The sequence below is a fragment of the Ictidomys tridecemlineatus genome, chromosome 1 (genome assembly GCF_052094955.1).
Source record: "Ictidomys tridecemlineatus isolate mIctTri1 chromosome 1, mIctTri1.hap1, whole genome shotgun sequence".
Lineage (NCBI taxonomy): Eukaryota > Metazoa > Chordata > Mammalia > Rodentia > Sciuridae > Ictidomys > Ictidomys tridecemlineatus.
In genome coordinates, this window is record NC_135477.1 from 73,023,735 (window position 1) to 73,051,654 (window position 27,920).

At 34.0% G+C, this 27,920-nt stretch overlaps 1 protein-coding gene across 3 annotated transcripts in view; it reads left to right on the forward strand.

Moving 5' to 3' along the window:
• The window catches only part of Parg (poly(ADP-ribose) glycohydrolase), a 109,712-nt gene that overhangs the window by 39,790 nt on the left and 42,002 nt on the right, over positions 1-27,920 (forward strand). For all 3 annotated transcript variants that reach the window (XM_005339057.5, XM_013364663.4, XM_078042427.1), the window contains exons 8-12: positions 7,631-7,723; positions 11,159-11,316; positions 18,640-18,719; positions 22,201-22,261; positions 26,151-26,226. In XM_005339057.5, the coding sequence (XP_005339114.2) occupies positions 7,631-7,723; positions 11,159-11,316; positions 18,640-18,719; positions 22,201-22,261; positions 26,151-26,226 (468 nt within the window). The remainder of the gene's footprint in view (positions 1-7,630; positions 7,724-11,158; positions 11,317-18,639; positions 18,720-22,200; positions 22,262-26,150; positions 26,227-27,920) is intronic.

A 27,920-nucleotide genomic window follows, 5' to 3' on the forward strand; every position in this document is an offset into this window, starting at 1 on the left:
AATAATGCATCATCATCATAATAGTAGTTATTCTTCGTTAAAAAGTTTTTGATTCTGCAATATTTTCATTTTATGGGTGAGAAAACAGGCTCAAAAGATTCAGAAGAAAAATATCCATAAACAAATATTGAATTCTAGTTATTGATTATGTAGGTAGAAATGATTGGAGTAAAATGTACCAATACTCACAACTTACTTAAAAATAGATTAATGAATGTACAGAAGCATGACAAAAGAAAATATAGTAAAATGTTAATTGTAGAAACTAATTGTTCTGTATATTTTAACTTTGCTGTATTTTTCAATGTTTCATATTGTTGGGGAAATTGGTAACCATCAGTGGGGAATGAGTAAAAGAATTATGGCATATCTCTACCATGTGTCATGCTATATAGTATAGCATGAGCATTAGAAGAAATTCTAATGTTTCTCTTACTGCAAAAAAAGTTGGAAGAAAAATGTTGTATTTAAAACTTAACACAAAACTGAGTGTTTATATGATACATATAAATTCTCACAAGACATGTAGGGAGGATATCTTCATCTGTTGGAGAAGTCAAGGAGAGCTTTGACTTCATCTGACTGGCACTTTTTCTTTCTTTTTTTTTATATGTTTTTAGTTGTATTTGGACACAATACTTTTATTTTGTTTATCTATTTTTATGTGCTGCTGAGGATTGAACCCAGTGCCTCACATATGCAAGGCGAGTGCTCTACCACTGAGCCACAACCACAGCCCCTGACTGGCACTTTTAAGGCAAGACTATATTCCCATTAAAAATTAATAGAAGTAAGGAATCATCGCAGAAAGGCTTGAATAGATGAGGATTAAAAGTTAAAATCATTAGTAATCAAAGAAACATGAAGTAATAGTGAATTGACATTTCAGCCCATCAAGTTGCAGAGATAACAAAAATGTGAGAATATGCAGTATTAAAGGTATGGAGTTAAGTAATTTCTTATCCAGCTTAAGTAGGAATATGAACCAGTAGATCCTTTCTGTAAGACCAGCATATATCAAAAGTCTTTATAAAAAGCCCAAGCTGTTTGATATAGTATTTTCTCTTACAGAGTTATTTAACAGATGCATAAAGATGTATGTACAAGGAACTTCATTGTAGTGATAATTCTAACAGTGTAAAACTGACCATATCCTATAAGCCCATCATAAGAGAATTTTTAGAAATAGATCATAGTTTGTCCAAATAATAGAATAATACCCAACTATTAAAAGTGGTGATGTAGCACAATGGAGGAGGAGGAGGGGGAGGAGGAGGAGGAGGAGGTTTTTATTGTTAAATTAGGTTAAAAAAAATACTAAATTGTTTAAACTGTCATTTCAACTGATAAATGCACCTATGTAAGAAGAGAAAGACTTAGGTATAAATAGTGGTTCTGTTAGGATCCATTTTTTTAATATAGATTTTGGAAAAATGTGTTTTGTGTTGAAAATTGTTCAATAAAGTTAGATGTCTTAGACCTTTTATGTAAATTTTGATATTTTTCATTAAAAAATTTTAGTAACTTTTCAGAATTGTATTAGTATCTTGTTAGGTTTAGTCCAGCAGAGAAAATTAAGTGATTTGTGGTGTTTCTTGTATTTGTTGATTTGTGATTGGTTATTTTTTACAAGCTGTTTGCTGTGAACTATTTGAAGAAGATCTATGGACATTATCTTCTTTATTTAAATGGCAATGGTTTTCTGATTTTACTAGCTACAAATTTCACATATTCAAAGTTTACTTGTCAATATTTATTTAGTACTTTTCTGTATGTCAGGCAAAACTTAAGACATGTGCAAGTACATCCTCAATAATTACTAAAGAGTAGTTAACAGATTTAGTTGACCAAATATTCTAAGAAAGGAAAACTGAGTAAATATGTCTTACTATTTTTATGTTTATAGATATCTAAATCATCTATGTTTTCAACATCTGGCAAATTTGGTTACTCTTTTTTTAATAGTTTGTCCATGTTTTAGTTCGCTGAAGGAAAAAAGAAAAAGAGCCTCCTCACTGTGGTGAGACAGTTATTACTGTCTTTCAAGATTAGGGCTGATGTATTGGGGGTCACAGAGAGAGAATTTGGGCTTTGTATCTTGAGATTCATGAGGTCAGTGAGGTCAGTTATTTACTGTTCTTCTGTCTCTTGGCACAAGATATTCAAATATTTGTTTACCAAACAATTGAATAATTGAACAAATCTATAATATTAAGAAAGGAGATGGAAAATTTTAAATTTTGTTTTATTAATTTTGAATGGAACATATAACCAATTTGTGGGACTATAGTAAAAAGTCTGTAAAAGTGCATGAACATACATTTAGACACACAGAAACACTCACCACATAAATTTAATTATCTGGGCAGACTCTCCAATAGAAGGCAGGGCTTTGTTTGTGGGAAAATTTGATACAGCTTTCCTTTTTACCATAATATACATGATTATATTCCTTATAGTCATCATCAAAAATCATATTGAATTGATATAGAATACTTGGCCGAGGGTTCTTCCTTTTTTCTTTAAAATTTCTTTTTTTCCTTTTGTTCATTATTTTTATAATTATTTTCAGTTTCTTAAATCTTTTCATCTTTTTTGCTTCTCTTGAAGTTAAGTGATGATTTACGTTTAAACAAATTTATTTTTTCTGTTGCATCCCTGTTTGTATGTACAGATTAGATTTAATAAATATTTTGTTAAAATATAAAATGTGCCTAAAGATACTAATATGTTCAGGTCTAAGATCATGCTGATATTTTAAATTATGCATTTAAAATCAAGCAGTAGTTGAGTTGGCTGTGTTCTCAGATGACCTTTTTTATATTCTCATTTGTGTTTCCAAAGCAGCATTGGATATAGCTGTTGACAGTTGTGAAGAAGTACCATGTAATAATGCTTCATTAAATAAATGAGATTGTGGGGCTGGGGTTGTGACTTAGTGGTAGAGTGTTCACCTAGTACTTGCAAGGCCTTGGGTTTGATCCTCAGCACCACATAAAAATAAATAAATAAAATAAAGGTATTGTGTCCAACTACAACTAAAAAATAAATATTTTTTAAAAATGAGGTTGTAAAGCTTGTCAGCAGAGGCATAGCAGCAGCTAGTCATGTGTCAGTTTTAAAAGACAAGGACAAGTAACCAAAGGAAAAGAAACCATCAGCACATTAAGACACTTGATTAAGTGTTATTAGGTTGAAATTTTTGAATAGGTATTTCTCCCTATCCCTTCTGCTAAAACACAGTATAAAGAACAAATATAAGATGATTCTGAAATGTGGAGAGAAGGCTGAACTGCTAGGACTGTGGGACCCTGGTTTATAGTGCTCTCAGCCACAGGTCTAGTGAAGAGCCTGTACCCTCTCCACCCAGCATATCAAGTTGCCTCCTCTGTCCTCCCTAGCGTAGGCAGTGAAGGCCAACTGGGGAACCTGAATTTTCATATCCATCTAGAAGTAATGGATGCTATCCCTTTCTGTTGGCCAAGTATCACAGAAATTCTGCTTTATATATAAAAGATTTAAGTAAGATCCAAAGTCTCATAACATCATACCCCGTTTCCAAATTAAAAGTATGAATAAAAAATAACTCATCATCAAGAACTAGGAAAATCTCAACTGAAATGAGAAAAGAAAATGAATAGACACCAACTCTTGAGATAACACAGGTGAAAGAATTATCTAGTTAGGATTTTAAAGCAGCCACCACAGATATTTTAATGACAGTAGATTTCTCATCAGAAAACACGGGGACTGGAAAGAAGTAGCACAAAGCCGTTGAAGCACTAAAAGGCTTCCATGAGCAATTAATATCATGCTTGAAACAAACAAAACAGAGTCCCAATAATAAATAAATGTTATGAACAACTAAGTGGAAATTTTAGAATTGAAAATTCCATTAACTGAAAAAAAATTAAAATGCTGTTTATGAATTCATTGGAGATTGGGCATAACAGGAAAGAACTGATCTGACTAACAGAGAGAAAAAGACAAAACAGAATAGTGTAGAGACCCGTGTGACTATAATAAAAGATCTAACCTTCATGTCATAAAAATACCAGAAAGAGAGGAGAAAGATAGTAGGACTGGAAAAATATTCAAAGAAAATATAGCTGAAAACTTTCAAAATTTGGCAAAACACATAAACCTGCAGATTCAGAAGTGGAGTGAACCCCATACTGGATAGACCCAAAGATACTCTCAGTAAGACATATCCTAGTCACATTTCTTTAAAAGCAAAGAAAAAATCTTGAAAGCAGAAAGAGAAATGACATATTTTCAGAGTAAAAGGCAGCTTTATTTGTGTATTAGGCTGTTTTCCATTAGTATTTAGCTTACAGTTCTGGAGGTTCAAAGACTGGCATTGGTTCAGCTCTGGTGAGGGTCCCTTTGGCTGTTTCACATTGCAAATGAGCACTATGGGGGCAGTATATAAAGAGACCAGAGAGATCATAAGAAGCTAGAGAGACCAGGAAATAGCCTTATTTCTTTTATATAACAACTCTCTCAACTAACTCAGGGTCCCAGGAAAACTACATTAATAATCCCTTCTAAGGCTCACACTCTTAGTGATGTCCCAATAGGCTCAAGCTCCTGAAGGTCTTACTACTACAATGAGGACCACTCTCACAACCTGTGAACTCTTGGGGGACATACTTGAACCATATCCAAACCATAGCCATTTGGAATGCCCAAAACTGAAAGCAAGATGCTCCTCAGTTGGTGAAAGGCTTTACAAACTATATGGTATTTATATTATGGAATGCAATGACTAAGGATGAACTATTGATAATTGAAATTACTTGAATTAATCTCAAGGATACTATTCTGAATAAAAAAAATCAATTTGAAAGAAAACAAACTGATTTTATTTGTATAACATGACAGTTATAGAGATGGAAAACAAATTAGTGGTTGCTAAGGGTTAGGAAAAATGGGAGGAAGAAAATGAGTAATTATAAATGGGTAGTATGAGATCTTTATTGTAATGGAATACTTCTGTATCTTGATTTTGGTGATGGTTTACAAATATACACACATGATAAAATGGTATAGAATGATAAATATTGTACCAGCATTAATTAACTTGTTTTGATTGTGTGGTATACTTGTATAAAATCTAATCATTGAGGGAAGCTGGGTGAGAGGTATACTGAACCTCTCTATACTATTTTTGCAACACCCTTTGAATCTAAAATTACTTCAAAATAAAGTTTTAAAAAGCAAAAAGATAAGTTATATTCAGGAAGAGTTTGAGTATTTTAAACAAGTATTTTAATATATTAAAATGTATTTATATATTTTCAGATACAGGAAAGCAAATATTTAAAGTAGTAGAATGTCTTCTAAGTGTTTTGGGTTTTTTGTTTTTGTTTTTTTTGCAGCACTGGGGATTGAATCAGGGACTTAGGCATGCATGCTAGGCAAGCACTCTACCACCAGCTACTTCCCCAGCCCTTTCTTGAAATCTTACTCTGAAACAGGGTCTTGATAAATTGCACAAACTGGTCTTGAACTTATGTTCCTCTTGCCTCATCCTTCTAAGTATCTGGGATTACAGCATGCACCACTACATCCAGCCTAGCCTTTATTTTTATCAGAGTTAAAGAGGCTTATTGTGAAGAGGCAATCCTGTTGACTACTGTGAACTCCTTTTGTTTTTGTTTTTTATAATGTGTTGACTTCCCTTTAAGAATTTAGGTCTTAGCATAAATTCCCATTTCCTCATCACAACTAGTATAAGCCTTACTGCTGCCTCCTCATTTTTCCACCCTAATTATCACATTCCTATTTTTTTCAATAGAATGTTGTAAACACTATTTCTGAGCTGTGATTGCTTTTCTTCTTTTGTACAACTTTTTATTTTCCCCTAAAGTAACAGTTGTCTCATGTTCGCTTGCTTACAGAGATGGAAATTTTTAATTTATTTTATTTCAAATTATGATATGGGAATTGTGATTTTTAACTTCCCAAGTGTACCTAGAAAGGGAAAATTCTAAGATCATAAGAAACCTCATTGTTTCCTACCCGGTAAAGTTACATTTTGGTATATACTATAACTTATAAGCTTCTAAAGTTCAATGGGTCTTTTAGAGCTTCTGAGAGAGTCATTGGTTGTCTAGCAGTTTTCACTTGGGGTGGTCAAGGGCAGAGTATACTCTTTTTCATTTACAAGTATTGTATTTGATAATTAAGGTTGATGTGAAATGCCGCAGTCTGACTGGGCACAATTCAGGAGCCACTTGTCAAAAGAAATGAACTTTATTTTTAGAACCAAATAAAACATCTCCTCAGGAAAAACCCTCAGAGCCCAACTGCCACCACCGGCTTCCCACAAGCCTCTCTCAACCACAAGCCTCTCCCCCTCCCACAATCTTCCTGCTCTTGAGGCCGATTGGCTGGGTCACATGGGCGGAGTCAAAAAAGGTCCCCCAATGAGCAGCTCCATAGTCTGAAAGGGCGGGGAAACAGCCCAATGAGCATCACCACAGAGGAGCCAATCAGCTAGAAGTTGCTGGGGCCGCTGTGAGCCAATCATCAGCTGGCAGTCTGAAAGTTTGCTGGGGCCCCTTCTGCTGTGGCTCTCAACATCTCCCCCTCTGTTTAAACAACAAGCATGTGGCTTAGGGACCATGCCTGCCTTAGGCTGTCCAATAGTACATATGGTCCTTACCCGTTATCGGATGAGCTGACCTCAAGGCGTCAGCCTCCTGTCTTAGGTTGGTACCATTGCAATTGGATCTTAACCGTCACTGACTACAGGTCCAATATACAGCCACACCTGTGGATAGGTCTTTGTACCAGCAGGGGGGTGAGGTTCTTTGCCTCACCTCTGTTGGCCCCCAAATTTTAACTGAACGATCATGACAAGCAGAAGGGAGGAAGATACACCAAGCCAATTGACGGCTCCTTTTGGAAAAATTGTACCACCGATGACGTCATCAGCAAAAATACCCCAACACTACCACAAGTCACTGCACCAACAGATAGTTCACAATGCATATAAGTGATACATAGTCAGGCAAGTTCTGCAAGCATTTCAGTGATGGCTATTGCAGAAGCTGTAGATTGGTTTTATCTTTGTCTTCACCGGCACTGGGTTGAAGATAGGAATTCTGGAAGAAAAAATTATGTAACATTCCAGAAGGCACTAAAAGAAAACAATTTTCTTAACAATTTACATTATCTTGAAGAGAATTATTAAATATAATGAAAAGGAAAGGTGAAAGTAAACAAACAGATCTGTTAACCTCCTTTTTTGTTCACATATTAAAAAATCCTCAACAGTTGTTTACCCAATTTAATTTAAACCATTTATGAGCCAATCATCAGCTGGCAGTCTGAAAGTTTGCTGGGGCCCCTTCGGCTGTGGCTCTCAACAGTGAAAGATACTTGATTTGGGGGATATTTGTTTTGGGGGAGCATTAAGGTATATTATATATAAAAGGAAATAAATTTGTAAGTTTATTGGTACTTTAGTTAGTGTGATTCTACATGTGTTTGGTAGTGATGATAACATCTTATTATGGGCTTTCATGAAAAATAAATTCGAAATTTTATAACAAATATTTGTTCATTGGTTATTACCCAGTGTTTATTATTATTCACCTAACATGTTTTGTTGGTTTTTCAGGTACTTGAAGAAGCAGAAGCTCAACATTTATACCAATCCATTTTGCCTGATATGGTGAAAATTGCACTCTGTCTGCCAAATATTTGCACCCAGGTTAGTGAATTTAACTTCCTCACTAGTCTTTTTTTTTTAATTTTGTAGTTGTAGGTGGACAGCATGTCTTTGTTTATTTTTTCTTTTTAATGTAATCCTGAGGATCGAATCTATTGTCTCTTTACCACTAAGCTACAATCCCAGCCCCTTTGTAGCTTTCTTAAGACTTACAGTTGGATGTTTTTAAAATTCTCATGGTCAAAGTCAGAAGAATGGTAAAGAGAAAGGTGAGGAACAGTTTCTTCCCAAGAATATGATAATTTTGCTATGTTAAGGGAAAGGTTAGAGGCTAGAATGAATACTACAAAATGACATTAAAGATGCAGTGTTCAATTTTTGAGCTTCAGTTTACATTGTGGACATTTGTTTACTTAGACTTCTTTTCCTCTTTTTGTTTAAACAGTCTCTGTCTTTTAAAAAATTAATCATTATTTCAAAGTATAATAATAGAATTGGGATATTTTATTTTCAAAACAGCTTAATACTATACACTCCTTTACTGTCCTCTAAAGTGATATATTGTTAAACCAATGAGTTTATGATACTTTTTTAAAAAAATAAAATAATTCATTATTGCTTTATTTTGTTTGGAATGTATTAATTAGATATTATTGCTACATAACAGATGACCTCAATATTGTCTTAAAACAATTCACAAGTATCATCTCAGTTTTTATTGGTCATGAGTTTAGGAGCAGCTTAGCTGAAAAGCTGTGGCTCAGAGTCTCTCTTGTAGTTAATAGTCAGGATGTTGGCCAAGGCTATGGTTTTGTAAAGGCTCAACTGGGGCTAGAAGGCCCACTTAGTTGGCTTACTCACATTGCTGGTGGCAGGATGAGTTCATGTGGACCTTTCTGTTTGGTTATTGGGTATCCTCTTCCAAGAGAGAGACTGAGGAAGCTGTAGTACCTTTTTGACAAAGTTTCCCAGAGTACCCAGTGTTGCTGCCACCAGTTTTCTACTTATTAGTATCAGGTCACTAAATCTAAATCATACTCAAGGATAGGGGCTTTTCACTTTTTAAAGGGAAAAGTATCAAAATATCGAAGAATTCATGAACATATTTCAACCCTACATAGAAGATTGTTGTTTTGTTCTTCATTTTTCTTCCCGTGTTTCTCACAATAGTAACTTGAATTTGCCTTTGTCTTTTATTTTTTGGGTAGCCCCCTTTTTGCTAGATGCTAGCAGGATTCTTTAATACTGTTACTCCCACAGGGCCCTATGAACATTGTGGATTGAAATGTTTCTGATTGTATGGGATGCCCTGTCCCATAGCACACCTCAAAACCATAAGCATAGTCATTGGAAGAACCCTAAACTATCCACACCTGTCCAGATGTCTACTTGGGACCATGCCATCTTCAGTAGAAAACCAGTGAATGTTTTCAGCCTGCCACAGTTATTAGCATTTAACTCAGATGTTTTCAGGGGTATATAACTTTAATTTACCTCAGTAATACATTGTGTTTAAATTAAATTTTATGCCCAGTGTGGTGGTACATACCTATAGTCCCAGTTATTTGGAAGGTTGAAGCCAGCTGGGCAATTTAGCAAAACCCTGTCTCAAAATAAAAAAATCAAAATGAACTGGGGATATAGCTCAGTGGTAGAATGCTACTGAGTTCAATTCTTAGTATTACCACACACACACAAAAAAAGTTTTACATTAGAAAAGAATTTTATTTTTTCTCTCTCCAAAAGGGAATTGAATCCAGGGAGCTCTGCCTCTGAGTTATATCCTTAGCATTTTTTAATTTATATTTTGAAACAGGGTCTCACTAAGTTTCAGAGACTGGCCTTGAACTTATAATCCTCCTGCCTCAGCCTCCTGAGTAAATGGGATTATAAATATGTGCCACTAAGCCTGACTGAAGGAAATACTGTTTAAAACAACTTTTCTTAGTGCTTCTCTTGGAAATTGTTTGATTATATTCTTGTTTATTCATTTTCTGTTCTCTCCTTTCCTTACTTTGTAAAATCTCTCATTACCTTATAGCTTTTGACTTTACTTTTTTCCCTCTGAGGCTTTCTTGCCTTTTACCAGCAGAGCATAGTTTATCCTGTAGCATTCAAATATACTTCCCACATTGTTTTTATTTTATGTCTTGTCTTTATATTCTCCTTGAAGAGAGATCCTTTTTTGTGGGGAGTCTTTTTTTATTTTTGGAACTGGGGATTGAACTCAGGGCCACTTGACCGCTGAGCCACATCCTCAGTCTTTTTTTGTATTTTATTTAGAGACAAGGTTTCACTGAGTTGCTTAGTGCCTTGCTTTTTTGCTGAGGCTGGCTTTGAACTCATGATCCTCCTGCCTCAGCCTCCAGAGCTATAGGATTACAGGCATGTGCCACTGCGCCTGGCCTCTTTATGGGTCTTGTGTGGTGTTCAGTTAAATGCTTTTTAAATTCAGTGTGTAGTTCATAATCAATTGTATCTATCCTTTAGCCATGAATCACTTCACTTCTCCCTCTTGCTATAGGACACAAAGTTTCTATTTTTCATTTAATGACATATTTGTGATTCAAAAACATCTAAATTTGTAAGCAATAATAAGTCACTGGGTAGAACAAATCAATTCATGGCTCCCAGCTTTTTCTCCTGGATGAAAACAACTCTGTTCTTCCAATAAGCTGGAAGTTTGTCTTTGGTTGTACTGGTGTATCTTTTACACATTTAAACATTTAAAAATAGAATAAAATACACTGAATATAATTCTCAGGTCCTATGGATTGTATTGATAGTGGAAGTCAATGAATTTGGGTTTGGTGCAAGTAGAAGACATTTTAGACATAAAATATTTGAAAGAAAAATGTTCTATTGTATATTTCTTGATTTGGGATGTTTGATTATGTAAGAAATGCCTATCTTGTTGTAAATTATACATAAGTTTTTGCATGTTCTATTAATTTCTTTAATAAAATTGTATTTGGATCTCATAAAGAAATTCTCACTTGTATTATGTGATTTAGAATAAGAGAAACTGTGTTTTCATTTATTTTCCTTAAGTCATTTTATTAGGAATAAGAAATATTGCTCTGACAATTTTTTTGTATAAGAATAATATTTATTTAACTTATGTAATAATACCTAAATTCAGTGTATTTTTTTGTTTTATCTTTTGTTTTAATTTTTTATTACATGGGTAATGTTTTTCTACTTACTTGGTTAAGCACTCTAGTTAAGTAATGTTTTATGTTCTTTTCACTATCATTGTTATTGGTTAGAAATCTGTAGTTTGTCAAACAACTACATTTTTTCAATCATCCCTGATAAGCAGCCCTTGGCTTTAACAATATTGTTGATTTAAGGATTCAGGAGTGGCCTGAAATTATTCCTGCTTTAATTTAGCAAATGCAATTTGGTGCTTCTGCCTTCAAAATTGCTAAACTAATTATTGCTTTTCTTGTCTGTGTTTTTTGTTTCCTCCATCAGCCAATACCACTCCTGAAACAGAAGATGAATCATTCCATCACAATGTCCCAGGAACAGATTGCCAGTCTTTTAGCTAATGCTTTTTTCTGCACATTTCCCCGACGAAATGCTAAAATGAAATCGGAGTATTCTAGTTACCCAGACATTAACTTTAATCGGTATGTTTTCAGAACACTTCTTTAGCAGTGAAATAGAGGAGTGAAAGGAACAATAATTTTGAATAATTTGCCATGGGCTAAGCATTTTATGTACAATTATCTGATTTCATCTTTACTAAGAGTTAAGTGATGTTTTTACCATTTTGCAGGCAAGATAATTAAAGTTCATAGAGGTAAAGAACTTGATTGGGATCCAGGAGCCAGTAAGTCACAGAACTGAGATTTCGTCTCGGTATTACAATGCCCATGTCCATGAGATTATCTTCCTCATCTGAATACTCTGGATTCCACATGCTTTAGTTTGACTATTCACAGGAATATTTATTGTACTTTATATTCCTTATATGCTGAAATAATATTAAAGTGGGAGTGAAAGTCATTTCTGTAAAGATCTTGTAAGGAGTATAAAATCATGAGGCTTGAAAAATATACTTAAAATGAAAAGTGACTTTGACACGATTATCAATGTAATTTTTTTAATGGAAGACAAAGAAATGTACAAATGATTTTTGACTAAATTAGCACATTATGAAAGTGTTGATAAAGCTTCAGATTTTGTCAGTTTTCCCAAGTGAGAATAAGACATCTTCTTAGCAAATGAATATCATTTTTCCCATCCCTCCCATTCTCTGATCCATTATCCTCCAAGTCTTTTTTCTTTCTTCATTTGAGCATTATCTTTATGATATCTATGAACAGAATGTGAATTTTCTTTTCTGATACCTAATGGGTCTTCAGAAAATTGTTATGTGTTCCTCTTTTCCATTAGGTTGTGTATAATGCCTTACTCCGCCACCTTTGATCACCCATCTCCCAACCCTGAGGGTGGATCAGTGTGGGTAGTGTGCCAAGTAGGAGGTATGGTCATGGAACAAACCAAAAAGTCATTTTCGTCTTACATACTGTTTTTGTTTTAAACATGGCATGGTGCAGTAACCATTTATTTTAATTTGCCTTTTAAATGAACTTTAAAAAAAAAACAAAACACTTTTTTAAACCAATGTTAGACTTACAGAAAAGTTACAAAAATACCCAGAATTCCTGTATGCAACTCCACCTAGTTTCACCTTATGTTAATATCTTTTGTAACCATAGTTAAATGATTAAAATCAGTAAATTAACATTTGATGTAGTACTGTGAACTGAACTATCAACCTTTTTTACATTCTGCTAGTTTTTCTACTCCTTTTTTTCCTATTCCAGGATTATGCCCAGCATCCCATATTGCATTTGTTTTCTTGATCTCCTCCAACCTGTTCCTTAGATTTTTATTTTCTTTTATGACTTTGATACTTTTGAAGGCTACTTATTAGTTATTTTGTAGAATGTTTTGTATTTGGCTGATATTCTTTCACAAATAGAATGAGGTCATACATTTTGGGCTGAAATACCACAGAAATATCTTGTGTTCTTAGTGCATCACTTTAGTGGGCTAATGATTCATCTTAGCACTGGTGATCAGCTTAAGGTAATGTCTGCTGGATTTTTCCACTGTAAAGGCACTCTTACAAGGAAGAACTGTCCCTTTTACTATCAAAATGGATTCATTGCTATTACAATCATTATTCATTTTTGCTGCTAAAATTTTTCTAGCTCTGGCTATTAGGGCTCCTTCAGGACTTTTCTTTGACAAGTCCCCATTCTTTTTTTGAGCATTATCTTTTTTTCTGGACTCAAAGTATTCTAGGTTTACCCTATATTTTCTGTGTCCCAGTCCTGGAATCAACCATTTCCCCAAAGATCCATGACTCCTATTGTTACTGAAAAGTAAGGATGCAGTTTTGAGAAAAAGGAAAAAGAAGTTTTGTTGCTTTGCTATGACATATAATAATTGCAAATATTACTATACTTTTAGTTTGAGCACTTTGAAGGATATTTGAAATTAGATTTCCTTAGATCACAGGTTGCAAAACTTGGAATGCAACTTTATAGAGTTGTTAGTTTCCATGAGGATGCTAACTTTGAATTAGTTCTTAGGAATGCTGCCTCTTATGCAATTATATCTCATCAGCTTGGATATTGGAGGCTTGACTTTTTTGGGTTTTGGTTTTTTAATTTTTTTTTCCATTTCTCTCCTGCTTTTTATTACATATAGTATTATAAACCAGTTATTATACTTTTGTTATCAAAAGCTCAGTCCGACAAAAAAGAAAAAGATGTTTATTGCTTTGCTAGCAAAGGAAAAGCACAGGGGACTCCTGTCCCAGAGGCTGTGATTCTGCCCATCAGGGGAATGGGGGGCTTTTAAGGGGTGATTCAGAGGCTATATTCTACTTGTTATTTATCAGAGTTGCAATTCACTTGTTAATTTGGGGAGATAGTCATTTCTGGTGCCATTCTCAATATCTGAATACTTAGTTCCTATGGTGGGTGTGTGTTCTGTCTAGGATGGAGAAGAAAGGCAATTCTGTTTCCCCAGAGATTAGAGAGGGGGAGAGATTAGGGAAGAGAGGGAGAAAGGAAGAGAACAAAACATTTTTTTTAAAAAAATAAGTCACAGTGGCAGAGCAGCAAGGGCTACAAGCAGAGCATAAGATGGACCACTGTTAAATTTTCATAACCAACTAAACTCCGACAGGGAAACTCTAGGGCTTCTTGGCGATGGTGATTTTATCTTTTTCATTGTTCATGGTGATTTATCCTGAAGACTAAGCAGATTGGCCAAGTGTTTACCTGTTAGGCTTGATGAAAAGCAAGGCTCAGCCATTTTTCTTAAGGAAAGGAATATAGATTAGAACAGTGTAAGCACTTTATGCAAATGTATAAAGTGACTTTTTGCTGGGTATTATATAATATCTTAGGTATTAAGATATTATATAATACCCAGGTATTATATAATATCTTATTTTACCCTAAGTACCTCAGTTTACTTGACATTATCTGAAATCTTCTAGCTTGAGAATGTTTCCCAATTAATATTTGTTAAGCATTTACCATGTGCTAATCACTGTTAAATTATTTCGTACTTAATCCTCACATCAACTTTGAATTAGGTATTGATTAGTTGTTGTTATTTCCATTTTCCAGATTAGAGGAGATGGAGGATTAGAGAAGGTAGGTTACTTTCACCAAGTTAACATAGTAACTAGTAAAATTTAGATTCAACTCAAGAAACAGTCTGCTTCTAAAAGCAGTGTCCCTTAACCACCACCCTCTTATACAGCTCCCTTTGAATGAACAGAATTACTACTTCTTGAACCTTAGTGAGAAGCCTAATGGATGTTTTTTTGGATGGCAGAATACTGAAAATGAATTAAAGCAGGTAGGCCTGTGATAATCTTATAATTGTTGTAGGAACTTCTTAGCAGCCGGCTTTTATAAGATGGAATGTGTTTTAATGGATCTAAACTAAACAATAGGAATGATATTGATGGCTCACTTTGATTCTATCTATGGAAGTTTTTAGGTAGGGAAGCTTCTTACTATTAAGGTTCATGGTAAGTAAGGGACTTGTCAAGAGAACTAGGACTTGAACACTGCCTTCTGCTCAAACTCAGTGCTTTTCATTATATCTCATTGCCTTTTAAGAGCAGAATGCTCTGAGAGCACTTCAGAAATAGAAGACAACCCCAAATTCCCTTTTCATGTGGTTTCTTAAAAGATCAAGTACCTAATCTAATGAGCTATTTGGTAATCTAATTATATAGCATTTTGTTGTTATTGTGTGTTCTTTTTTGTATAATTTCTATTAAAATGAGTCATTTTTGGCAGTTCAGAGGTGTGTGTGTGTGTGTGTGTGTGTGTGTGTGTGTGTGTGTGTGTGTGTATGAGTATATTTAATCTCAAATGAGTTATAGTAGCTAGTTGATTGAATAAGAAAAATGGCAAGAGTGGTGGAAGGCTGACGTCAATAAATTGAATAAGTCTTCCCTTTTTATTTATTGTTGTGTTCTTCCAGACCTGCTTAGTTATGTTAAATACCCCTGACCTTTTCCCCTGCTTGCCTTTCAGGGCCTAAACATTCATATAAAGGCTTCCAATGTGATTAGCATTGATGCTTCTGAGATTGCATGGAAACTAGATGGTCAGAGATAAATTGTGGGTCTCTGCAGTGGTCAGCCCAGGAGGCTTTTACATCTGCCTTCCCTAGATTGAAAATGCTGCTGGAGCCATATGGCAGAGTGCCTCACAGAAGAGCCAGAAATGACTTTCTGGCTGGGTCCCACATTATCACTTGCTTCTATTTTAAAGTGGAGGTTATAATACTTTAGTTTTGATTTACTGTATACTAATGGAATTAATCCTTTACTTAAAATGGCATGGGTATGTGTGTCTAGAATTCAATTCCAGTAATGTTATCAATATTCCATCCAGGGAAAGATTTTATTAAACTGTGTTTCTCTTTATAAATATGAAAAGAAGGTACCAATTAATAAGTTTCTGACCTTTGATTGACTTCTTCCCTTGAAAATGCAGAATGTTTTGTTTAGAAAAAGAGTCTGGGTGCCTAACTGGTTTTTTCTGTTTCTTTTAAAAATAATTTGTAATTCTGAGTTAGTGAAATGCTAGAGAATCTTCCCTACATGCACAGGGGTTGTTAGTGGCCTGGTTTGTGTGCATATCAATATACATGCTGCCAAGTCAAAATCACCTCCAAATATATATTCCCAAAACTAAAAATCTAAATTAAGAGAAAGGTGTTGGGAAGTTAAAAACTCAGATGATGCTTCGTTTTTCTAAGTTTCCCCCCAACCTCTCTGTGAGTATCTGTATCTCATAGGCTCCCTCTTTCTTCATCCCCATTTACATCAGACTTGATTTGCCTTCCCCCATCATCTTGTCTTCCAAGCTTAGACCCTTTGTTTTCTCTCTCCTACTCCAACAGTTTCTCATATTATGTATGAGAACATCACTCTTGTGATGACTTTCATTAATGCTTGTTGCCTATATATTTCTGTTTTTACTTGTTGCATAATAAGATAATGTTTTATTTAGATGGCTATACATAGTTCTTTGAAATGTCATAATAAGCTAAGTCTGAGAATTATCATAAGGATTTAAACCTGCTTTATCTTCTCTGAATTTATCTTCACCCCCTCCACCCACCCCCCCAAACACAGTTCTTGGCTCAGATGGGAAAGCATATTTTGGTTACATTATGATTTGAAATTAGACATAGAGCAGTAAATAATTGTAATACATTGATATTCTCCTTGATTTGTTCCTTTAAGATTTGGACTAGTAAAGTGACACTCATTTGTAGTGATATAACATCAATATGATATTCTAGGAAAATCCATATCACCAGGGTAATAAATCTGCAGTCCCAAGAGAATCCTGAGGTTAACAATTTGTCATCATGGTTGTGAAATATGTGGACTTTTATGAAATTTTACAAACAGCTGATTCATACACAGAAGCTAGGGACACTTTCTTTTTGTGGTTTGAGGAATTATTCCTTAAGGGCAGCAGCCATTTTGTCATCTCTCTGCAGTAGTTCTATTGGAGAAGAACTTTTCCCTCTTAATTGAATTATGCAATATATCAATTCATCTGTAGAAAAGGTAGTGACTGCTTTTTGTATTCATACTGCTATCATCTATAAGTAATAAGCCTAGAAAAGGATTTTGCAGTGAAGCCTAAAGTATTCATTTAGTAAATCATATTTATTGGTATAGGATGTTTAATTAAACTGCCAAGTGCCTTCTTCATTTTGACTATCATTTTGATTTAAACAAACTATACACTGGTTGACATATTGCAGAAGAAATCAAGCTGAAACCTGTACTCTCAAAGAGCCTATTTTCAGCTGCCAACTGCATTTTAAGTATGAGTCTTTAATATTTTAAATTCTTTAAATGAGTAAAAATTATCACATAAACATCTTTGAACTATTTTTAAAAATAGATTACATTTTAGGTTAGGTTAAAATGCTACCCAACATGAGTATTCTTTTTAGGAAATTTCATATAAATTCTTTTGCCAGAAGTTGACCCTGAATACAGATTTCAGATCCTTGTAAACAGGATCATTTGAAATCCGCATTTCCTTCCCTTTTCTTAATTCATTTCAATTGCTCAGTAGGATTTTTTTCATGAAATTATTTTTCCTTCTCTGCATAGTTACATAAGCTTGCTCTTCTAATCATGAAAAATGTTACCTATTTCAGCACTTATTAAAGTGAACTTTTACTTGAAGGGTTTCTGGTTTTAAAGTCAGAGTATATGACTAGAGGCAGAGAATCCTCATCATTTATAGCCAATGAATTTTCCTGTAATTTTTAAATGCCTTTGGAAAGCTAGATTTTATTCCCAAAAGCCTGCTTTTGTGTGAGAAATCTTTTAGAGAGAACTACTTATTCAGGTCATATGCTTCTAAAGTCCTGCTTTTCTTTCCTCAGGACAAATTGAATTATGTTACCAATAACAATGCCACATCATTTCAAAGAAAACCAAATTAAGTAGTGCAAATCTAGGTTGCTGTAAACTGGATAACATAGGCACTGTTTTGGTAACCAAGCAAAGGATCTATATTAGTCAGCTCTAATTGCCATAACAAATACTATAGCTTGTGTGGCTTAAAAACAAAAATTGATTTTCTTTGAATTCTGAAGGGTAGACATCCCAGACTGAGGTGCTAATGAATTCTGTTCCAGATGAGGACTCTCTTCTTGTCTTATAGACTATTGCCTTCTCACCTTATTCTCACGTGGCAGAGAGTCCAGGTGTCTCCCCCTCTTCTTATGAGGACCCCAGTTCTGTAAGATTAGGGCTGTACTCTATGACCTTATTTAAACCTTTACCACTTCTTCAGAGGCCCTATCTGCAAATAAAGCCACATTGGGAATTCCAGCTTCAACATATGAGCATTGGGAGGGCGCATTTATCTATAGCAAGATCTGCTTAATTACCAAAAATTGTACATTCAGTCCCCAGTATCTTGTCATACCTATGTCTCTCCCCTCCATCATACTCCCTTCACTTCACTACTCAAATGTGGATTTTTTTTTAGATATTTTTGTTCAGTTATATAACTGCTTAATAATATTATTCATTATAAATAAGTATGTGCCACAGGGAACATGCTGTGTAATAACTGACTGGCTATGCTTGACCTTGGGAGACTAGATGGTACCTTTTCCCAGGAGGAAAATGGATTGGACAAGTGGGTGGGTAGAGAGTACTGGCTGATTCCAATAGTTTTCAGGGAGCCTGGGTATAGTGGATTTTAGTCCTCTCCAGATGCCCTTTTATCAAATCTGTTTTCTAGTTCTTTGCCATTACCTTCTGGAAGGTGATTACTTAGTAGCAATATAAGTTTAAGTACTTTGTGAATTATTAAGGCATTTTAAACCAATTCTCTTTTATTTTTGGTCTCTTCTAGGTTGTTTGAGGGACGTTCATCAAGGAAACCAGAGAAGCTTAAAACACTTTTCTGTTACTTTCGAAAAGTCACAGAGAAAAGTAAATTCCTTTCATTCTTCTTATAATTTTTCTTACTGATGAGTACAGTTCAAAATCAAGTGACATGTGAAGAACATTTGTGTTTAAAGTACTCCTTATTGTCCCAAATACATTTGAACAGTAATGATTCAATGTTATAACCTTGATTTTATGCATGTTATGGATACATATAAATGTGTACTATGAGTGTGCATGGGTTCTGTGTACTCTGAACTCACCCATATACTATAAAACCTGCAATATACATGAAGGAATTTTTATGAGTAAAAATAATAAATTAATACTTTAAAAAGAAAGTATATTGAACAGGAAATATATATTGGATGCTGTTTATTTAAAGAAGCATTAACTAGTTGAACTTCATTTGTAAAGGCCAATTAGTTCATTGTTTCCTATTCGTTCATCTTTTTTGCTTCCCCCAATCCCTTTGTAGAGTTCTTATAAAACTGGATTGTAAGTGTTTACATGTCTTTCTACTTCTGTTGGACCATATTGACTAGAACTGGATGCCCAGACTGACCTGAGGCAACAACAGTAAATGTCCAACAAATGACTGGCAATGACTATTTGATAGTGGACAATATTGCTACTCTTACCTCAGGAACTAAATGACATGACCAAGTTTAATACATCTATGGTTCAGTTTCTCATCTATGAAATAAAATAATAATGATAATTACCTCACAGAATAGTTGGGGATATTAAACAAGCATATATATGCTTAAAGTGCTACCTTTAATGCAAGTTGATAATAAAGGAAACCAGAACACCTCATAAGTTTCCTTTTGCTAAATTTTCCTTTTTCTAAATCTAAGTAAGTAATTCAAAGTTTACTCTTCTGTCTTGGGTATCAAGTCATATATACCTTCTCTGAAAGCCAGTTTTCTTTGTGAGCTTTAGGATTTCAAATACTCTGAGGAAAAGCAAATTATTTGTTATTGTTGTTTTTAATTTTCATTAGAAATGTATGTGCCATCATAAATCTTGGGAATTAGGTTGAAGAAATAAACTATAATTAATATTTCTGGCTTTTTCACTGTACATGATAATTTAGGTCTCTGTAGAAATAAAATGAAATGTTGCTATAGGTTTTCAACATGTAGCACTAGTAATCTAAGGAAGATATGATAAAGGGACTTAAAGAAATTTGCTACAGCATGATTAGTTGTATTGAGGTCCAGAGCCTACTGAATAGAGGCTTTAGTCATCATAGATGGTGGGAAGTGCCATCACATTATATACGTCTAAGAATGAGAAAGCACTCAGGCTTGGGGAATCTGTTAGGAAACCTGTTGCACAAAGCATCAAAGTTCTGGCCCTTGATCAAGGATAAATGAAAAATTAACATGGCTGTGAAGAAAAGGGATAATAAAGAAACTTGTAAGTCCCAACTTTATCACTGCACTGGGGGGCTCGTGGTGAGAATTTTATATCTGAGAATTTGAACCACAGACCGCAAGTATCATGTCTGGAGTCCTATCACCAGTGTGGTATGTAAAGGCCTACAACAGAGGTTTTAATGTAGTTTCAGTTTGGTGACACCTCCCGATGATGGAAGGAGCAGATGCCCATCTTCTCTGGGAAAATTCTATTTTAATCCAGACCCATGGCAAGATATCTACGTTATAAAAAACATTTTCAGAAACTTAATAGGTGAAACAACATGCATTTTAGAACTGATTAAACATAATTTCAACAGGACCAACTTTTCATTATGGTTAAACATCTATACTTTTATATTCACAATGAAAATCTTGAGTCAAAGTTTTTAGAGCTTTCTGAGTTATTATTTTCAATATAGTTTTAGATAAAGTATCTTATAGTCACATGTTTAAAATTGATGATTCATATATAGTACATATTGTGATTTTTACTAAAAGAAGTATTTGATTAACCAAAATACCCTCTTCTGAGGTAAATTCTGCCCCTTTATGGAAAAAGCTAACGGGCATGTTCTCAAGGCATTTTTGTCAGTACTTTTCTCTAGAGAACCTTATACTGCCTTTTCTCTTGCTTTGCCAGCAGTATTTATTTATGAATTTCTTGTGGTCTCTCTCAGTATGTATGAAGGACTTTTAATAATGTTCTTTGCCAAGTGACTGAATGATAAAATAGACATTAATTTCCTATTAATAGAATTGCTTCCCTAATGTTTGGATTGTTTGGCCTCCTGTGAGTTTCAAATATGCTACCCTTTTGTCTTAAAGTTAGTATCTGAAGAATATTTTAAGACTTGTGTTAACAAAAATTGTTTACTAATGTAGATGCTCCATGTAATTTTTGAATCGTTACTGCTTGTCCTTGGGAGTAAAGAAATGTGAAATTATCTACATGAATGAAATTATGGCCAAGCTTCTGTTGGGCTTGACACCATCATCACTAATAGTTCCTGACATCACTCTTTGTGCTTAAGAGCTTTTTCTTTCTTTCTTTCTTTTCTTTAACAAAAGAAAACAGAAATGGCATGGCCTTTTTACTTTGTTCTTTTATTTGAAGCAGACAAATTACTTCTGGCCAGCAGATTTATTTTTTGCTTTTGCCACTGGCTTAAAAAACAAAAAAGTAATCCTAACCAAGAAAGGATCCTATCCTCTAAAATTTTGAGCCTTTCAAATGTATTGCTCCTTTAAAATTTCATCTTTCTTATCTAAACTCTTAGGACTCAGTAATTCCTCTTCCAGTTAATATGCATACTTAAAAGTATAGTAATTGCCAATCATCTAAGCTCCGGACTTAGTTGTGCTAAGTCCAAAAGACATGCCAAAGATTTCCTTTTGAAAAATTTTACTTTACCATAAAGTACCAGACTTTGAGTGTAGGGTTAAAGCTTTTCTTTCAAAAGGAGTGTAAAAATTGGAATTTAATTGTCTTTATTGTTTATGCTATAGCAACTGTGCATTTTTAGTGCTCTTTTTAAAAGTATATTCAGTTTTTAAAATGCCACCAAAAAGTGCCAGCTTTAGATCCTTCTGTTGTGCTGCTACTTATATAGTTTTGTTTACTAAGGGCTTACTATTTTATAGATGATGCTCCTAATGTAAGGATATTCTTTTGTTCTGCTGTATAGTTGGCCCTCTGTATCTGATCCATCTGAGGATTCAATCTACCATGGATTGAAAATAATCTTAAAAAAAAATTACATCTGTACTGAAAATGTGCAGACTTTTTTTCTTATCATTATTTCCTAAGCAATGTAGTATAACAACTTAGCTAGCATTTATATTTTATTAGGTATTTTAAGTAATCTAGAAATGATTTAAAGTATATAGAAGGATGTGTGTAGGTTTATTTGCAAATATAAGGGACATGAGCATTCACAGATTATAGTATGCACAAGGAGGGTTCTAGAACAAATCCCGCACAGATACTGAAGGACTGTATACCAAGTCTGTGTACTAGAATCAGTATTTCCTCATTTGTTACAGATAATTCACAATTGAAACTTAACTTTGCGTGTGTTTTTGGTTTATTGCTTTTGTAGAACCTACTGGGTTGGTGACATTTACAAGACAGAGTCTTGAAGATTTTCCAGAATGGGAAAGGTAACAATAATAAAAATAGTGTTATACCTTTAGACTTTTTTCTTTTTTTTAACCATGAGAGGACTTGATTTATAGTTCTTAGAAAGATAGGCACTCAACCTCATAACTGCCCTCATGCTGGGAATATTTTCTCATAAATGCTCTATCAGTAGCTCTCATTGTTAGAAAAGTTGCAACTTCAGTCAAAATCTGCAACTCTTTGGCTTCTACCATTCTGCCTTAGTTTTGTCTTCTGAAACAAAGTTTTTGTTTTGAATTAAGGAGTTTTGTGTGTGAAGACACTATATTAAGTAAGAACACCAATATTTAAATGTGGTTTAAATATTGGTGTAAGTAAGAACTTGGTTAGTGCTTGTATTTTATGACTCTTCTTTCTGGAGCACAAGGTTGGGGAAAGTTTTAAATTTAGTTGGAATATAAACAGTAATTATTTAGAACTTATCTAAGTGGGGAATTTTAAGTTTGGCTTTCTGTTTTCTTGGAAGATTTTATGTTGTTGCTAATTCATTAGAGTTTTAAGATTATTATTATTCTATGCCTGAAAACACTGAGGAGGTCTGAGTTAACTCAGATGGTAAGATCTTCAGTACTCTGAAATAGATAATACATTTCCAGAGGAAATTTTCAGTGCATTTAAAAATGTGGATTGACTTTTTAAATAGGCGAGGACATGATCAAGCATACTACATGTATGTATGTTTTTAGATGTGCATTTTATATTAACCACTGCCTCGGTGTTTTCACTAGTAATTTTTATCTTAGTTTGTAGTTGTTTTATTTGAAATTAGTGATAGGGGGAATCACTCTTAAAGGAAGTTAACTTGAGAAGATATCTGCTTAGGTGGCTTTCCTGTGATGTTTTCATATCCATCAGAGGTGTTTGTGAAGAAAAACTTACTTCAGTGCATAATTGAGATGATTAAAAAGTGGATAAAAGCAGGGTGGGGAGTAATAGAGCCAGAAAAGGAGCACAACATATACAGTGTTTGAAAGCATGGCATATCAAAAATGAGAGAGACCCCTGAAAGTCGTGTAGTCCATCTGCCTACCAAAAATACTATCACCTCTATAATACCTTCAACAGATAGAGCCTGATCAACTTCACTGATGGGAAATTCACTGTTTACCTCAGTCTGTTTCATTAGTGGATACTTGTGTTATAACTTAACATTTTATTCCCTAAAAATGTCTGTCTTCTCAAAATAAGCCCACCTTCCATTCCTGGTTCTTTCTTCTGGAATTAGAATAAATCTAATATATAATATTCTTCAACATTCACCCCTCCTTCAGTATCTTGAAAACATTTTCTTGACAGTTCTAACAGTGAACACAAGTCCATAGTATACTCTTTTGGGAATTCTAAACCTGCTTTGACATACTCCTAATCATTGGTTTCTCTCAATATGGTGCATAGAACTAAAAGTAACATTCTGCTATGTCATCTGGCCAGACCAAAGTACAGAAGGTTGCTTTTCTTCACTTTTCTATTAATCTCTAGAAGGAATACAAATGTTGTGTACATACTACTTTGTTGTTGATTTTATAGATCATTCACAGAGCCTATTTGACATCAGTGTGAAAGGACACACATTTGTACATCATTGTTGGAAATAGGGAGAGGTCAAAATGCAGAGACTTGCAGACTGCCATGTGAATGAGATATATTAACTCGCCCCCTCAAACAAAGATTATCCCCTTAACTTTCATAGGCAGAATTTAATTTGGTACTTTTTCTAACTTATTTATATTTCATTGATCTCTCTTTTTTGTTGTTTTTCTTTGTTTGATTTAGCTGCTTCATAAGTGAGTTGGAGAATGTAATTAAAATTAGTCTTCCAGACTGCATAGAACCAGAAACACATATGCATTTAAGAAGGGAGGATGAAGAAGAGATGAGGATTGTTGATTGTCAAGAATAAGGAGCTACATGGGTGCCAGAAAGTCCAAGGCTTTTCTGAATCCCAGTTTCTGTAACATTAGTTAGCCCTTTGATCCCATCAGCAAATAACTTAACCAGGCTTCATTAATTGCAGAGAGCCAGAATCATTTGTCTTTGATTCTTGGGACAGGAGTGTAGAAGCTTTGCTGGGACTAAAATAGGAGACCTGTTGGGAAGTTGAAGAATACTTGAAACAAATAAAAATAGTTTCTAGCAATTTCATAATTACAATGAGAACTATAATATAAAGATAACAACTTCAGCCATGGAGAATAGTTGCCAGTTGATCGGAGTTCTGTTTTGAAGTCCTGACTGACATTCCAGAGATTTCTGGACCATGCTTCTTTATGTTTTCAGTAGTATCCTCACAGGTGGTCTCTGAATAAAATGGCTAGGAAAGTAGGAACAAGAAAAGGAAGTTTTAAAAAAAAAATCAAACCTATGGACTGTCTACAAAGGATTGTATACTTTTTTCTAAAATTATGGTCTGATTGGACCAATGAGATGTATTACTTGGGTTCAGATCTTTGCTACATTGTTTACTTGCCTGAGCAGTTTATTTAAAAACTTTCTGTGCTTTGGTTTTCTATTTCCAAAGGAGATCATATGGGGTTATTTTGAGAGTTAAATGAGTTAATACAAATGAAGCCCTTAGAGTAAAACTTCTACTGAATTACCTTCTTGGGTTAAAGTTAACAGTCTATCAGCCTGAAGTTTTGCTAGAAATATATTTGGACTCATTAAAATTAGGAAGCCGATCTTAGTAAATAAGTAGGGCTTCCCAGTTAACCTTTTAAATTATTATTTTTAAAATGTAATCATTCTCCCCTTCAAAAAAGTTATTGCTACCCTTACATAAGGAGTTTGGGTCTAATCTCTACTACATTCTATTATAATTTTATGTATGTGTGTATGTATTTTGGGAACTGTGGATTGAACCCAGGTGTACTTTATCACTGAATACGTCCTTACTCTTTTTTATTTTTGAGACAGGGTCTCATTTAGTTGCTGAAGATCTCACTAAGTTGCTGAATCTGGCCTCAAACTTGCTGTCTTTCTTCCTCAGCCTCCTGAATCACTGAAATTATAGGCATGTGCTACTGTACCCAGCTAATTTATATATTTTATGCAGTAAGAAATCAAGGGGAAAAATCTTGTAAAGAAAAAATATTATTACCAAATGCTATTAATTTATTTAAATTGATTTTTAATATACTATAAGGCAGGTCAACACCTCAGTAACTATAGCATTTTTGAAAGGAAAACAATTGTGTCTTCTGAGTGACTTATAGGTCCTAGGTTCATCTTTCATCTATTAATATGAAAATGTCACAGATCAGGATTTGTATAGCATGTATTTTCATCAAGACACCCCTTCATGAACACATGTAAATAGAGCCCATTGAGAATTGTATATGATTTATTGCCAAATTTTCTACATTTTTTTCTTAGACTGTGAACTTGAGCATAATAGTTAAATATCATAGATCTTCATTTTTTTATGTCTTAACAAGTTTCTCAGCTACCTAACAGAAGAGAAACTTTGATATTAAAAGGAGGAAAAGCAAGTTTCAAAATAATGTCTTGTCTAATTTTAATTTAAATATGTATCTTTGTAGATTTTTTTAATATTTATTTTTTAGTTGTAGTTGGATACATATCTTTATTTTATTTATATACTTTTATGTGATGCTAAAAATTGAACCCAGGACCTTGCATGTGCTAGGCAAGCACTGTACCGCTGAGCCACACCCCCAACCCCTCTTTATAGATTTTTAGAAGGAAAAGTTTGGGAGATTCAGTACCAGGAATATTGACAGCAGTCATCTATTTCTGGCTTTTGAGATTTGGAATTGTTTCAATATTTTAGATACCTATATTTTCAGATTTGTCTGTAATGAATTATTTATCATTAACAAAAAATTAAAGGAATATATTTTTATATTATAGATGTGACAAACCCCTGACACGGTTGCATATTACTTATGAAGGTACCATAGAAGGAAATGGACAAGGCATGCTACAGGTAGGTAAATCTCTGTTGTTTGTGCGCATGTTGAAGACTTTTTTTCTTGTCAAGCTTCTGACAAAAGGAAATTTGAAAGGCTGTTTATTTGTCTCCTAAACTGATTTAATCCAGAGAAGCATCATGGCAGAATGGAAAGAAACACCAAACAGATCACTTTGACAGCCTTGGTAATGTTGTTATTTGCCAGTGTATGCTCTCTGTTTCTTACATGTGCCTCTTTAAAAAGCCTTTTGACAGAAAGTCCCAAGATCTGGACAACATTAGTTCCTCTTGGTTCAGACACTGATTGTAGATTGACAGTGGAGAAGTTCCTAGGGTATGTTCTTGACAAGCTGTCACAGGCAGTTTTGTTCTTTGTTTTGAAGGCTCTTGCCCTGCCCCAAATGATGACCAGCTTGAGATGTTTTTCTGCCACCAACAGCCTTAGGTCTAGGAGGCAGACATCTAAAACTGATTGATAAGAAAAGCTTCTCTCCTATATATAACAATTTTAAGCACATGAGCTAGCTATGCTTGCTAATGTCTTTTTTTCCTGTTAGAGAGCACGTAATTCTGTCCATTCTTCAATCTTTGTAATTATTTTGTAACTGTCATTAGTTAAACAAATATTTTTAGCAAAAGAGCTTAACAAAACACTTCATATATTTAGCTTTAAAACCTCATAATACCTAACCTGAGCATATATTTTGCTTTTGATTTATAGCATTTTTTTCAAAACATTCACTAATCACAGACAATATATTAGTGATTTGTGTTTTTTATCCCATTTGTAAGAGCATTGTAAACTTAGTTTTCTCTGAAAGAAGCTTGTGTATTATATCATTTATACTGGGGATTTTTCTTCTTAGATCCTTATTTGGTGCTTATATTGGGTTAGAAGCTATAAAGAAAGCAATATTGAGAAAACAGTTGAATTTAACTAGACTGATTTGTGCATAGTTATGATATACATATGTTCCAAATGACTGATGAATCAGATTCTTTTTAGAATGGCCTTTTATTTAGACATATCTGTAATTAAAATTTTAAAGGAAGTGAATTGTGTTTTATTTCAGATCACCTTCTCCTAGTAATTACTTGAACTTGTAAACAAAAGTATTTAGGAAAATTGAATTGACAGTTTGTCCTGGATTTAACATTTGTAGAAACAAAAACAAAAACCACCAAAAAATATTTTAATATATGTACAATCATATATTTTTTCTTCTACCCAAAAACATAATTTCAAAATGTACTTAAAAACTGTTTGAAATGAATATTACTTCCCCCACATTCCCTTCTTTATGAGATTATTTTCTCCATTAAAGTCTTGGGTAAACTGGGGTATTCTTAATACATATGAACTGAACAGAGTTATTCTTAGTCAGCACCACAGGAATGCTGACCTTTTATTACAGTATAATTCAACAGGGAATTACTTAACAACATTTGAAGCTGAGATTCTCCTCACTTCCCTGGAATATATTATAGATGAAATATGAGACCTCAGTAGATTAAAAGAATACCATAAAGGCTTCTAGCACTATTAATTGTTCTCCCAACCCATGCTATATCTCCCCAGGAGATCAGGGAATATTGTATTGCAATGCTTCAAAGCTCCTTGGGTAGCACATAAATTACATTATACTGAATGGCAACAACAACAAAACCTCTCTAAGGAGCGTTATCATTTCTCTCTTTTCATCAAGTTA